Genomic DNA, 15,539 nt, shown 5'->3' with positions numbered 1-15,539 from the left:
TCTTTTTACTCCACAAAATTCCCTTGAAGATCCTCATAAATTGGAATAACCTTAGCTGTCTTGAATTGTGGAGGGGAACCTGAATCAACCTTAATTATATAATCATCTTCATGATTGGTGGATGAAAACAAATTCAAACTGAATATAATAAGATTTTACATTTCTTTTTAAATTTACATTGATTGCATTACTTTTCCATTTAAAGCAATGACTCACTGCATAAGCCCAACAAGACATTTTCAGTCTTAATGTTATTGTGATAATGGTGTTAAACTGCAGTAGAAGTAGAAAGTATACTCAAACTTCCAACGAGCAGGACGAAGGCTTATTAAGGTCTGTTACTATTTCAGTATCACTTTGTTTTTAATTCTTTTCTGAGCTTGCTAATCTTAAACAACTTCCTCCTCTCTTTCACTGGCAGACTGAGCCTTGAAGCCAGTCCCACACTGATTGCATAATTACAGTAGGTGCTGACTTTGCAGCACAGACTCTAACTTTTTGCAGATGGTGATTGCAAATTGAATGATAGCTGCAACACAAATCTGTCTCGGCTCATTAACCTCTTCTTTAAATCCTTATTTGGAGAAAGCCAAAGAAAACGGTCTGTGGGCTCTCCCAAAAATAAAACCTTTACAGTATATTAAGGCCAAAACAAAAATAAAATAAAAAAACTTCCTGGAAGTTTAATTCATCATGCACTATGTTAAGACAGTGACAAATCCTCTGACTCTTAAAGTATAGGTTTCTACCATTCTGGTAATTATAGCCCAGTGTGGTTCTTTCCAAGCAGGGTAAATGTTCTAAAGACAGCGCTGCAACGCACGTACAACTTTCAACAAAACGTATAGCAGCAGTGAGATGTAGAGTATCTGCATATAGAGTCCTCAACAAAGTAAATATGAACATCTGAGACAGGAACAACATTACACACGGAAAACATATACGGTTACTTAGCATTAGAATTAATTTATAAAATTCTTAAAGAAGCACAATTATTATAATAGAAAACAAAAGTGTTTTGGTTACAAACTTTTTCTGTTTTTTATGATTTCAGTCTTTTGACGTGGTTATTCAATTTAAATTCTTTAAATTATGAATGTTTGTATTGTCTTTAACTCTTTTCTAAAAAAAATTAATCTACTTAAGAGCCTGACTCAGACACACTCTGCGGTTTTCAGCTCCAAGGGTTGCAGTTTGAGGTAAAAGATTCCCTGGAGGTGCTCAGATTGCCTCTCTGCCAGGGTACTCAGAGTAAACCCACCACACTGAGGCCCTCTGTTCTCCATGCACTGCAGGAGCTTCCTAGCACTGATATCAATAAGACAGGAGAGAGAGAGAGAGAGAGAGAGAGAGAGAGAGAGAGAGAGAGAGAGAGAGAGAGAGAGAGAGAGAGAGAGGTTTGTGTGTGTATGGGTTGTTTTTGTGGGAGACAGGAGGGAGATTGTCATCGTCCCCCAGCTTAACTTACAGAGCAAACAATTATTTCCTCCTCCGGCCCGGGGTACAGGATATATCAAGTTCCTGCAAGAGAGAGAAGGGATGGAAAAGAAAAAAGAGTGAGAGAGATGAAATCAGTAAAAATAGATCGGTAAACTCTATGAAAACAGGAAGACAGAAGTTGAAAAGTTCAATTATTTTGAGCAACTGTTTTAGAATAATGTGTTTTTGTGTCTGTGTCTGGTCATTCAATAATTGAATTGAAAACACAACTCAAACCACCTGAGGCCATTTCAAGCATTTAGTGAGCACTTAGCATAACAACACAACTCTGAATTAATTGTTTCCCCAGTTGCATTTTTAATAAGCAGTGTTTCTGCATCTTTTAGACTCTTGTCTCCAATGACAGCTGAAGAAAACTGCAGATGTTCAAGTTTCCAAACAGCATGTGAGAGCCCCATACCACAACAAATCCCCAACACACAGAAATGCAGTATCCATGGTAACTGACCCCAACTATAATTGAATCTACTTGAATCGGGTCGTTTTTGTAGGAAAGTTGAGGCACAGGTACCTCTCTTCCATTTTGTTTCCATCTCCTTTTCTTTGAACCTTACTTTCTCTCAAACCACAATGTGGACATTAAAGTGCAGTATGGAGTCAGGAATGCAGAAGACAAAATAAAGGCTTTTATTTCCAGCTTAAGTCTGAAATCCAGTTTATTCCTAACTGTACAGCGTAAACAACTAATTATGGCAGCTTGAAGTGGCTGCATTGTTAGGGAACAGCTGTTAGCACTTACATAGATGCATTTATCCTACCCTATGATAGTAGGATACAAAATAAGACTCAGAACAAAGGCTGTTAGTTTAATTTCAGAGGGTCAAACAGGCGAAGTACAGACACTGCAGAGCAATGTGACCAGTGCCTTCTTGTTTCCCAGGCAGGCTCTGATCTCTGCCCAGCAAAGCACTTTTAAGTTATTTAACAAAGAGTCTCTGTTACAGCTAACTTCTCTTCATCCCTTCTTTGGCCAATAATGAAAATCTAATCCTTTGTATACCTTTTTTTTTATTTGAGGGGTTCTATGTCATAATCGTAAGGGTTAGGGTGAGGGTGAGGGGCACCAAGAACATTTCAGAAAATTAGACTAATGTAAGACTACTAAAATAAATGAATTATCTCAAAAAGTGATAAGTATAGAGAAATAACACATTTTTTATTTTTTTATTTAATCGTTTATTTGGCAGGGACAATGCACAGTAATGAACACTTAAATCATTTAAATGTGTCAAGCGTAACAGTGCCAGATTTAGCTTTGAGCTCATTTCCATCCGCAGTCCCTCAAATAAAACATTTAAGAAGTTTACATTTTACAAACATACAGTAGCAAAAACAAAATACATGATATGCAAAAGGTGCAAAAGAGCAAGAGCAGCATACTGTACACAAGTATTTATGACATGGTAATACAATATAGCAGATACGACATATAAAGTGCAAGAGAAGATACCCCTGTGTTAAAGTGCATTTAGCGGTGATTGCACGTCTGTTTGTTTCTCAACCATTCTTTGAGTTGACCTTTGAAGCTATGGAGAGTGGGACAATCCCGTATCTCAGTTGGGAGGCTACTCCACAATGAGCTGCCTTTAATGGAAAGTACTTTTTGTCCAAAAGTGGTCCGTCTGCGGTGGACTTCACAGTCTCCTCTGGTTTCTGACCTAGTGTAGCGTCCAGTATGTTTTTTGCATAACAAACCTTGAAACACATAGACGGCATGAATGCCACATCTTCTTCCCTATCCGCCTTTCTATTATATTCATTATTCATAATATGTCATAGTTAATGGGGAAGCTTGACATGCACAAAGAAATAAAAGTGTACATTATTTATAAGCATAAGATCCAGGTACAAGCACACACCCACATGCACTGTTTAGAGACAGAGTTTGTCTGTGTAGGTGTACGAATAAAGTTTTTGTTTCTTGTGTGTATGCTTTATGGTTTTCATGACTGCACTGTATGATCTCGGAAGCTAGTTAATAAATATTCACAACATTTCTCAGATGAATTTGCATCAAATTACAATAGATTATTAGCATGTGGTTGCAACTATTTTTTGTCTACATTATCTTTAAAGTGCTCTTCTACCCTCAGACATTTAGGACAAAAACTGAAGCAATCTCGAAAAACTACTGAATCTCTACTTACCTAAAAGTAAGACACAGCAGCAACTTTTTTGTTCAAGGCTTACCATTGCTGCTAATAAGAGTACGTCTAAGACCTTCTGATGTGTGCTGAATTATTCACTGTAAAAGTTGTGCATTCCCCAGACCAGTTACTTTTTGATACCTAAAAGCCAAATGTATTTGTAAAATAAACTCATCCTTGGGCATTATGCAAACAAAACATGACAGTATTCAAAAGCCTAGGATCGTTTCACCATCAAGTTGAAACCTCTTGTCAACAATGTTATCCTGTCAGTTTGTCAGCATGATTACGGAAAAAAAACACCTGGCCTGATTTTCAGGAATCTGAAAGGTGAAGCATTAGACAAGGAATACACATATTACATTGTGGGGTGTTTCCCAATCATGGTACAAAAACAATTATTATTCTTGTCAACTTTGGGAGATATGACAGTTGGACTTCTTCTATGCTCCAGGGTGCTCTTCTAGTTCAGTTGTTTTTTTGTTTTTTTACCAGTGATCTAATTTTTTGTGCTTTGGGCTTTGTTTTTTTATGGTGATGATTGGTTAGGAAGATCTGGCTCTGAGTAAAAGAGCACCAGTTGACCACACGATGGTTTGGGTGTCGTGCATGAAGCTTACCATTCTGGGTGTGGACAGTGTGGTTGTGACTTTATAACTGACTGGACCTTTCCAGGGATCCATTTATACCATACCCTCAGACAGCCAGTATATAAGCAGGCCTGAGCAGTCATAGTGAGGCGGTGAAGAGCTGCGGTGAAATAAGTACACAAATCCTATATTTACTTGATCCATACATATCCTTTACCTCTGAGGTAAACACATTGGCCTAAAGGAGGGTTAATGAGTGCAGTCAAGGATGAAGACCTACGTAGATGGGACCAGAAATATCCAGCAAGACACAGTTACAAACATTAAAGTATGTTTGTGTTAAATCCTCTTTCCCCTTGCAGGAGTGTTCTCCATACTCGGCCCACCTGTTCGATGCTGAAGATGCTAACACGCCCATGCGGATGCTGCCTGGCCTCTGCGGGGATTACTGCTCCGGCTACTGGATGCAGTGTCGCTACACGCTCAGCCTCCTCTTGGAGAACTCGGGGAACCCGCAGCAGTTTGCAAACCTGACTGCAACGATAGAAGAAGACCGCAAAAAGTTCTGTGACTATCTGGAGCTGAAGGACAAGCAGTACTGCTATCCTAATGTGTTGACAAATACAGGTATGGGGTGGAAACAGGTTCAGCAGCACACACACACTCACACTGATGAACACTCTTCTGATCTTACTGTGAGGTTGAGTGGAAAAGTGGAAGACATTTGGATTACCCCACTTAAATAAACAGCCAACATGAAAAAACAGGTTGTCAGAGACTGAAAAAATGGTTTCCACTGGCAGGAACCTGAACTTGCACTTACAGAACAGTCTTGTTATGAATTATGAGCAGACATTGCTTCACCTTGTTATGCTGCTCATAAGGATGGCAGAATAATGATTGTTTAGACATATATTATACAGTATACAGCTAGCCTCCCCACATCCTATGATAACAATCCATTAGATGAAGATGAAGAAGGTTGTATTGTTTTGGTCTAGAACTGGAAATAGTAGGTTTTATATGCGCATGGTTAGATTTGGAATGCAAGATACCAGGTCTACTCTTTTCTATAAGACGCACTTATATTTGGTCCTAAAATCCTTTCCTGTTTTGTGTGAATGTTTTTACTCCTTCCTTTCTTATTTACTTTTCTGTCCCTAGAGCTGAATGCTAACCTTGGCTTGGTCCGTGAAGATCCCACGGGATGTCTGGAGCTGTGTTTGCAAGAGGTTGCCAACGGGCTCCGTAACCCTGTGGCCATGATTCACGCAGAAGACGGGACTCATCGATTCTTCGTGGCGGAGCAGCTGGGTTATGTGTGGGTGTATCTGGCCAACGGCTCCAGGATCGACCGGCCTTTCCTTAACCTCACCCAGGCCGTCCTCACATCACCGTGGGCAGGAGACGAGAGAGGATTCCTCTGCATAGCCCTACACCCAAGGTTCATACTTCTATTCAAGTTATCTGTGAGGGTTAGGGACATCAACAATGATGGTTTTCATGATTCTCAGTGAAAAAAGGTCGCTAAGCATTTGTGAAAAGTATGATCTATTCTGCTTCCTTTTCTTTGCAAAGGTTCGATGAGGTCAAGAAAGCCTACGTGTACTACTCTGTGTCAGTAAAGAAGGAGGAGAGGATACGTGTCAGCGAATTCACTCTGCTAACAACCGATGACAACCAACTAGATCACTCCTCTGAGAGGTGAGGAGAAAAGTCTACAGAAACACAAATGGAGACAAATTAGTTATTTTAGACTAATGTTGTAGTGGAATATTTGTAAGTTCTGGTATTCTACACATTTAGGACTATTCTTGAGGTGGTAGAGCCAGCATCCAATCACAATGGAGGACAGCTTCTATTTGGCCGTGACGGGTACCTGTACGTCTTCATCGGTGATGGTGGCCGAGCTGGAGACCCATTTGGAAAGTTTGGCAACTCACAGAACAAGTAAGTATACACAAACCAATATATTAGCTAGAGTCGGTTGACTTTAGTTTTTTCTTAAACTCACGTCAAATTTTCTGAAGTAACTGACTGTTGTTGCAACACAATATGTTTTCATGCTACAGCATACCTGAAAACTAGCTTCAAATCTGTGACGTGAGCCTTGGAAAACTTTGACAGTATTGGTTTGGAAGAACAATCTACTTAAAAATAAACATATCCTTTGATTGCTCTTAGAGGTTGTTAACATTTTATGTGAAAAAGGTACTCATCATGTCAAATTTTGCGAGACACTGTGACATTGTTAAGATGTTGGCTGGATACCAATACCAAAGTCTGGTTAGAACCAGTTCTGCCAAAAAGGAGTTCCCGATAATTCAATTCCAGTTAAGTCTAGTGAAAAGGAGCAGATTTATGGAGAGAAAACACTTACAAGCTTTGCAGACTCTCAAGTTGCTCTGTTGTAACTTTAAATTATATATTTGACTGGTTATCGTCCACTTATGAAAATACCTGTAATTTGAAAATCTTGATTGGCTTAAATGCTACAAATTAGTTTGATTGTGCACACACCACTTATCACAAAGATGCATGGCAGGTCCTGTAGAGCACTTCTTCAATTGGAACTGCAATAACAAACGTATTGTTCATTAGGGGGATTATTGAGAACTCCATTACGTATATTTTTTAAATAGAAGTGCTCTACACTTTCGGGAGGATTAACAAGGCTGAAAGTTAGCACGCCACCGAAGATTATTGAAGAAGTTGCATAAATGAACTGTCCGAAGATCAAGAGTGATATATATTTCCATTATTGGACTGCATATGTGAAGTAATTGTGGAAAGAATGTAGAGCATTAATTAAGAAAGTACAGTATGTCCTTGTTCTCTTCAGGATTAAGCAATGACAGTAATGACATGACACAAAAAGACCCACTTATGCATCTAAGGGTTAATACCCTTAGATGCATAAGTGGGTCTTTTTGGACCCGGTGAGGTGTTTTCTTGAAGTATCTTTGTAATTACATTTTTGTATTATTTCATATTCCAGCTATTCCTCAAAAAACACGTTTTGGATATCATGACATTCACATTTTAAATGTACATTTTAAGAAATTGTAGTTTTTGTATTACTACCCCAAGCTAAGTGGGACAAAAAGGACCCGCTTGCATTTTCTATGGAATCCTATGGGAACCTTTGATTTTTATCACCTGTTGCTGTCAGGAATACATTCACTGTAGACCACACAGACTACATCACAAGTGACACCTCTCAGGAAGATTATTTTACACAGCAAGATCTGATACCTGTCAGTATATATATATAAACCGTACACCCCAGCACGTGCACTCCGCTCTGCATCAGCCAAACAGCTCGCTGCACCCGCACTGCGAGGGGGACCCAAGTTCCCGTCAGCAAAAACACGTGGGTTTGCTATCCTGGCTCCAAAATGGTGGAATGAGCTCCCATTGAAATCAGGACAGCAGAAAGCTTACACATCTTCCGACGCAAACTGAAAACTCATCTCTTTAGACTCCACTTCGAGCGATAGAATTACTAACAAAGCACTTATATACTAATAAAGGGCTGGCTTTCTAAATGCCAGTTGAGTAGCACTTGAAATGTTTGGCTCTATGAAACCTGATGTACTTATATGATTCTGTTTTCTTAAAGGTTGTATCTTCCTGGTCGAATGCACTTATTGTAAGTCGCTTTGGATAAAAGCGTCAGCTAAATGCAATGTAATGTAATGTAATGTATAATAATAATAATAATAATAATAATAATAATAATAATAATAATAATAATAATATTATAATAATACATTATATTTGTATAGGGCTTTTCAAGTACTCAAAATCGCTTTTCAATATGTAAAGAAATGTAATGTAAAACAAATTAAATATAATATATTTGTAATGTGAACCAGAATATAATACTAAATATTATACAAGTGATTTTTCTTAACCAAAATGACAAAAATGGCATAAAAACGCATATTATTCTAATACGGGTCCTTGTAGACCCACTTATGGAAGAGTGTCGGGTCCAGTCACTCGTGCATCTAAGGGTTAAAGAATAAGCCACATAAGCATCTGGTGGCAGTCCACAGACGTCAATGGGAGATGTGGCAAGATGTGTTGATGGCAATGGTGCATGTAAGCTTTATAAAAGGAGCTTGTGTTGAAGGGACTGCAGGGAATAATGTGTCTTTCACTATGTTGGTAAACATTACTCTCCTCACATCAGCATGACCTTTGCAGTGTAATTCATTTGATTAATTTCATAGAAGGGCTAGCTTCATCTAAAGGCATTGTTTCTTTGTGTGTTTATGTTTATGTATGTGCAGATACGTTTGTGGATGATATTATGTGTGAGTCTTTTCTCACTGTTATGAAAGATTAGCCTTGATTGCTACAAGCTACAACTGTCATTCTTCATTATCATTTGATCAACTTTCAGTGGCTTAAATGTGAATGACAGCTAAAGGACAAAAAGTTGGAAGGACAGATATTACTGCACAATACTCCAATGACTTAATGCATCATAGCTACAAGTACTTGGACTGTAATAAATGATAAAACAACATTAATGCATTCATGTTAAAAAAGAGAGGCTAAACTGAATTTAGACCAACACTAAGAATAAAACATATTAGACCTAAGGCTGGGAATTCTTCTGACTCATTTGATCAGTATTGGGTTCATGACACTTTGGACCATTTCACAAGGTTTTTCTGAGATGCTGACCACTTTTCTCCAGACACTTATAGCGTAGCTGTTTCTTAGGGGTTTTGTTGACAGGCTCCATTAGCCGTTCTGGGAATGAGGGAGCACACAGAGCGCCAAGTCTAATATTGACACTACACGTTACTGACCGCCACACATCGGTATGTGGAGTGGGGAGGGAGGGAGGGAGGGAGGGAGAGAGAGAGAGAGAGAGAGAGAGAGAGAGAGAGAGAGAGAGAGAGAGAGAGAGAGAGAGAGAGAGAGAGAGAGAGAGAGAGAGAGAGAGAGAGAGGTATATGAGAAGAGCGACCAGAAAATAGGAAGGAAAAAGGTGTACAAAAAAAGAGGTGAGAAATAGAAAGAAGGAAAAAAGACGGAGGAGGGATAGAAAGTTAGTATGGGATGTGGAATAGGTTAAAATAAGAGATTTAGCAGATGATTGGACAGAGAGAAATGTGAAGCATTGTAACCAAACACAGTTGGCCTTTACCAGGAAAAGAAATGCAAGTTTGATATTTCAATGCAGTAAAAAAATAGGTTTTTCACAACAAGTAGAAAAGAAAACGAGACATTGTTAGGTCAAAGATGAAACAAACATTACACAAAATGAACACAAATTACAGGTACGGATATATTTGTATCTGCCTTTATTAAAGCACTCACTCATTCTGTCACCCACTACTTTCTGTTTTGAAAAGATCAACACTCCTCGGGAAGGTGCTGCGTCTTGATGTGGACAACAATGACGATGGCGCCCCGTACAGCATCCCCTCTGACAACCCTTTCTTGCACGAGAAAGAAGCTCGACCCGGTAAATCAGCTTACATTTTCTACACATGTTGGATAATGTTATTATATCTCTTCACAGTTAGGATGAATTGAATATTTAAGATTATGGCACAATTCCAAATATTTACTTAGACTTTGAAATGTGTGTCTACAGTGGGGCTTCTCTAACTGAGAAAAAAAGAAGAATGAACACTGAGAATGAAAATACACCTTTGGTTTCTGTGCTCAGCCTCACAAAGGATGCATGGTATTTGTGTTTACATATAATGTGTTTTCTCTCCGTTCAGAGATTTATGCCTATGGAGTTCGCAACATGTGGCGTTGTTCCATCGACCGAGGTGACCCCATCACAGGCCGAGGCGGAGGCAGGATGTTTTGTGGTGACGTAGGCCAAAACAAATTTGAGGAGGTGGACCTTATTGTTAAAGGTATGATGACTTTAGTTCAAAACACCATCTCTCTTTAAAGAGAGACAGATTTCAATACCTCTAAATGCACGATCACACTGACAGAGTCTTTATCATATCTCCAAAATAAATGGTTCAATCTTACGCTAGATGGCTGTCATTATCTACTCATCCTCATGTCATATAAATCTGTTATCTAAAGACCACACAGAAATTGAGTCAGACATTATAGTTTAATGTCAGCCTTCTACCTTACAATTACAGTGAAAGTGATCTGCTTAAAATAGCTATGAAATAGTCATCTAATTACAGCCAAACAATACTCTTCTCAGTTAGAAACTTTCTACAGTATATTTACTGCACCGTGAGGCAATTCCATGTTGAAATAATGGTACGGTAGCTGTCTGCCTGCGATGTTGCACTAACTTTGTATGTACATGTTTGAAGGAGGGAACTACGGATGGAGGGCCAAAGAAGGCTTCAGCTGCTACGATCGCAAACTCTGTCTAAATTCCTCGCTAGGTGAGGACGCTCTCCTGGCTGCTGCCATGCACTTTTTACAATCTATAATGATGAGGATGATACGTTTCACAATATATATACTGTTAAAGCTTCTTAACTTTAGGTACATCTAAAAAAACATTTAAAGTGATGATGCATAACTGTCATTCTCCATGCTTAGTGTGTAGTGGTATTGTCTTCTTGTTATGCTGACAAAGGAAGTTAATTCATGTTTTTATTTTTATGTCGATATCTAGATGACATCCTGCCTATCTTTGCTTACCCCCACAAGCTGGGCAAATCAGTGACGGGAGGTTACATCTACAGAGGCTGTCAGATGCCCAACCTCAACGGACTCTACATCTTTGGGGATTTCATGAGTGGGTTAGTGTTTCTGCGTTATTCCATAATATAAACTTCACACATCTTCTTTAGACACATTCTCGCCCTCACTGTAGATACCCAGTGTCCAATTTGTCATAGTGGCCAATGTACACAGCCTATTAAAACAGACACATATATTTCTTTGTCCTGGAAATTGTGGATATTAAGCAAAAACTTTTCAACACGACACTTCAACATCAACCATTACAGTAAGCATGAAATGCTTGATTTTAAATGTTGAATTGATGTACTGTTTGTTTCTGTTCAGGCGTCTGATGTCTCTGAAGGAAAATGTCGCTTCAGGTGAATGGCAGTACAGAGAGATCTGCATGGGAGGAGACCAGACCTGCAGATTCCCAAAGCTCATCAACAGTTATTATAAATACATCATCTCTTTTGCTGAGGATGAAGCAGGTACGTTTACAAGTTAAAGCAATGTTGAATAACTTGACTGAGCCCCATTTCTTCCCTTTCAATAACTTGTGTTTGCTATTTTCCATTTGGATTGTCTTTTACTCTCCACCCATCTCTGTCTCCCTCTCCCTCTCTCTCTCCCTTTTCCCTGTCCATCTTTCTAGGTGAACTGTATTTCATGGCCACTGGAGTGGCGAGTGCCAAGGCCAGAGCAGGAGTCATCTATAAGATAGTGGATCCTTCCAGGTAGCTAAACATTACAACTCAATGGTAGAGCAACAAATACACTTTCATCTCACCTGCAGGGGTTTGTGGGGAAGAGGTTTTTAGAGTAGCTGATCTTAGAATAACCTACATTTCAAAAGTTCAAAAGTACTTGTATAGGTTGCACGAGTGACCTTTTTCTTCCCTCTCGTGACTACATAGGCGAGCAGCACCAGGAAAATGCAGCTTCAAACCTACTCCTGTTAAGATAAAAGGAAAACTGGTTCACTTCTACCCCAAAGAAGGTAAGGAATTCTTTAAATAATGTTAACATTTGAGACAACCTTTCCTGGTAACCTTCTGTTGCACGTTCAGTTTCTCAGTGTGTTTTGAATCCAACAAAATTATATTGTTTATTATTATCATTATTTGGTCAATGTGCAACTTGTAGAAGTTATGTTTCATAGTCTGAAGCATTTTTTATTACGCTGATCAAATGTATTTTTTGTTTGCAGAGTTCGTAATCAACAAGAAACCAACAACCACACCATTACCAACAACATCCACAAGAAAAACTACAACAACAACGAAAACACCCCCAAGAAGAAAAACACCAATTATTATTATCAAACCACCAATGCCAACAAGAAAAACACTAAGAAAAACAACATTACAGACAACAAGAAAAACACCCCAAACAACAGCACTAAAAACAACTTCAAAAACAACAATTAAACCAACAACCGTACCAACAACTGTCCAGAAGGCCATGGAAACAACCCCCACCCCAACCACACCCACCGGTAGGCCCACTGGTGAACCTGTTCACCTTACCAGCTCCACTGATAACCCAACTACTAGCTCCAATGTTCAGACAACCACTAAGGCAACTGGTAAAACTAACCGTAAACCAACCAGTAGACCAGTGCAGGGAGAAGCCACCAGAGTGAAACCAGCTGCTTTCTTCTTCTGTGCTGGGTTGCTTTACATTTTAACATGCTAATAGCCAAATGACTAAACTCTGTGCAACTGATTTTCATTCAATGATTAATGATGAGGGGTCTTAGTTGCTAAGTGAGATACAGGCAGTATAGTGGCTTGACTTTATAAATAAGTTAAATTAAATAAATACATACAAAATAACATGAATAGTTTGGCAGCTAAGTTCAAGTAAGTTTACTTTGAAAATTAATCAGAACCTATTTTAGGTCGTTTTTGGTAAAACAAGCAGCTAATATAATATTTGAAAGATGTCTTCTTACATGGTGAAAATAGAAGAGATACAACAGGTACCAAATAGTGAGGAGAGAAATCAACTACAGTAAAACAGTGAGTGGCCCTCTTGATACATGCAACAGCAATCTATTTATATTAAATTATTTTATGTTTTTTTGTGGAAAATTAATTAAAACCTTGTTTATTATATTTGAAAAACTAGATTTTCTGTTTTGCTTATTCTTATATTAACCACTTCTGAGACGCCATAAAAGAATATGCAACATAGGTAGGTCATTATTTATTGCTATTTTGTTCTTTTACATAATACTTATTATCAGTCTTTGCAATTTGCACTGGAAAAGCTGAAAAAAATACAATACATAAAATGTAAAAAAAAAAAAACAATGCATAAAAGGTTATTATTATAAATCATTGAATGGAAATATTCTGAAACTTGATATCAAATACACTAATGTTACAGCTTTTAATGATGTTCTGCTAACTGCTAACCGATCATATTTAGGAGGTTTGCCTTTGCTGACGCACGGGGTAAGGACTCAGGTACAGGGCTTTTAGAAAAAGTAGAAACTTGATTTCCTGCGAGCATAAGTTTCTTTGGCTGGTACAAGAATCTTGAGCAGAAACAATCTTGCTTATTTTTGTGTTGGGTATTTGAAATACTTTAATTTAAATCAAGTACTTTGGCATTATTTATTTTTAATAAATGGTTCTGCATCAGCTTCAGTTTGGACATTCATCTTTGTGTGTCTGTGTTTATGTCTTTCCTTTGGATAGCATTGCTTTAAATGGCTTGGAGAAATCTGAGATTTGTAACATTCTCAGTTCTAAAACTACCTTCTTGGTGTATTACTAAAAGATATGTTGCAATGTTTCAAAAATAAGCTTATATCATTTTTGGAAACAGTGGGAAAAAGCTAGCCTAGGTCTGGCCAAAGTTGACACAATCTAAAGCTCACTAATAACATTTGTTATACCGCCTACTCACAGAAACAAAAGTTTGAATATAAATATTTAAAGTTTCACAGGGATTCTTGTTTGGATGCATTGACTTCTTTGACCCTTTTACCCTTTTGGTCTGGTGGTATGCATATTCTGTTATCTTTGGACGGATCCAGACTAGCTTTCCCCTCATGTTTTCGTCTTCCTGCTAAATTAAGCTTACTGGAATTAACGTCATCATTACCAACATAATGGTATTAATCTTCTCACCCACTCTTGGCAAGAAAGACAATAAGCATATTTCCCAAAATGTCAAACAAAGCACAGTGTTAAACTACATATATTCAAATAAAGAGGGTGATTCTGTCTCTCCATCAGGTTATCGCACAACCATCATGACTGCGGCCTTCACTAGGAGTACTCAAACACCAATCATCCCCACATCTCCAACCAGGAAACACGGGAGACCCCTTCAATACGCTCCTATTACCACCTCCAAACCTTTAACATCAGCACAACCTCCTCCTTCCCCATCCGCAACATCCACGAAACGGCCCAAGGTGGCTTTTACCTCTGAGCGCCCGGCAGCGTTGACCACACCACGGCCACAGTATTGGAGTCTGAAACCCACGACATCAGGATACAAGCCCCTGAGACCGCCGGTCAACACAACACCGACCAAAACACAAGAAGAGGGGCTGCGGCTCGGAGAGAAGCTGGAAAACACCGGAGGGGCTAACCAAGTATACAAGAGGCCCCGAGGAAGAAGTCGAGGTTCGAAGAGAGGAAGAGGAGGAAGAAAGCTGCGTGCCGGCTCGGTGCGACTGGTGACCACTGATGGATTATCAGATCGAGGCAGACTGGAGATCTTTATCCGTGGGGAGTGGGGGACGGTATGCGACGACCTTTTCACCAGCAAAGCAGGTTCTGTGGTGTGTCGACAGCTCGGCTTCACCACGGCGTTGGCGGTGATGAAGAGGGCTGTCTTGGGGGAGGCGGACCGTAACGTCAGGATCCTGTTGGACGACGTGGAGTGTGAGGGCGGGGAGAGGTCGCTGCTGGAGTGCAAGAGATCCAGGGTGGGGAAACACAACTGCTCACATGGGGAAGATGTAGGGGTGATCTGCGGTTAGCATGGAGGAGAGGAAAATAGAACAAAGTATAGGAAGGAAAGGAAACAAGGAGGCAGGGGAGGGATGTGTGTTATTGCATACAAGAAGTAACAGGATGAGGGGAAAAAGTATTAGAAGAGAGTATACAAAATGACTGCAGACTGCTTTATTTTCAAGCATGAATGTTGGGGAGGTTGGACAGGTTGCTTAATGAGTTATTGAATTGTATTATTTTTTTTAAAAGGTCAATAAGGAATGAGTGAGTGTCGGAGTAACTTGAATCCTACTTTTGAAGTGTTTTCTGTTTACATACTTACATGTGGCAGACACCAGATCCTGTTAAACAGTCAGGTGTGTCCCAAGAGAATATATTTGTATTTTTGTATCATCTCAAGCAGGTCTTTTCTTTTTCTCCAACAGCTTCTTATATTTGCATTTTGATACCTTTTTTAATGTAGTTTTAAGATGAACACATCTCAAGAGTTTTAACAAGGAAATGCTGGACATTCTGAATGATGAATGTAATAAAAGTTTTCCTATTTTATATAAAGACATTTGAGGGCACAGAGTGTGATATGAATAAAGATGTACTGCAAAATGACAGCCTTGCTCTTCTCTATTATTCTCTGCCAATAT

General features: G+C 39.0%; 1 protein-coding gene across 1 annotated transcript in view; it reads left to right on the top strand.

The window, feature by feature from the left end:
- The window catches only part of LOC307035255 (HHIP-like protein 1), a 17,544-nt gene extending 2,040 nt beyond the window's left edge, over positions 1–15,504 (top strand). The window contains exons 2-14 of the mRNA XM_079674355.1: positions 4,600–4,864; positions 5,402–5,681; positions 5,816–5,941; positions 6,044–6,187; positions 9,613–9,725; positions 9,991–10,131; positions 10,558–10,632; positions 10,869–10,995; positions 11,264–11,409; positions 11,574–11,655; positions 11,836–11,918; positions 12,129–12,416; positions 14,170–15,504. Of these exons, the coding sequence (XP_079530481.1) occupies positions 4,600–4,864; positions 5,402–5,681; positions 5,816–5,941; positions 6,044–6,187; positions 9,613–9,725; positions 9,991–10,131; positions 10,558–10,632; positions 10,869–10,995; positions 11,264–11,409; positions 11,574–11,655; positions 11,836–11,918; positions 12,129–12,416; positions 14,170–14,924 (2,625 nt within the window). The 3' untranslated portion in view covers positions 14,925–15,504. The remainder of the gene's footprint in view (positions 1–4,599; positions 4,865–5,401; positions 5,682–5,815; positions 5,942–6,043; positions 6,188–9,612; positions 9,726–9,990; positions 10,132–10,557; positions 10,633–10,868; positions 10,996–11,263; positions 11,410–11,573; positions 11,656–11,835; positions 11,919–12,128; positions 12,417–14,169) is intronic.
- The last annotated feature ends 35 nt before the right edge of the window (positions 15,505–15,539 follow it).

Source organism: Notothenia rossii, assembly GCF_949606895.1.
Source record: "Notothenia rossii genome assembly, chromosome: 4".
In the NCBI taxonomy this organism is placed as follows: Eukaryota; Metazoa; Chordata; class Actinopteri; order Perciformes; family Nototheniidae; genus Notothenia; species Notothenia rossii.
This window is presented reverse-complemented; position numbering and strand designations above follow the sequence as displayed.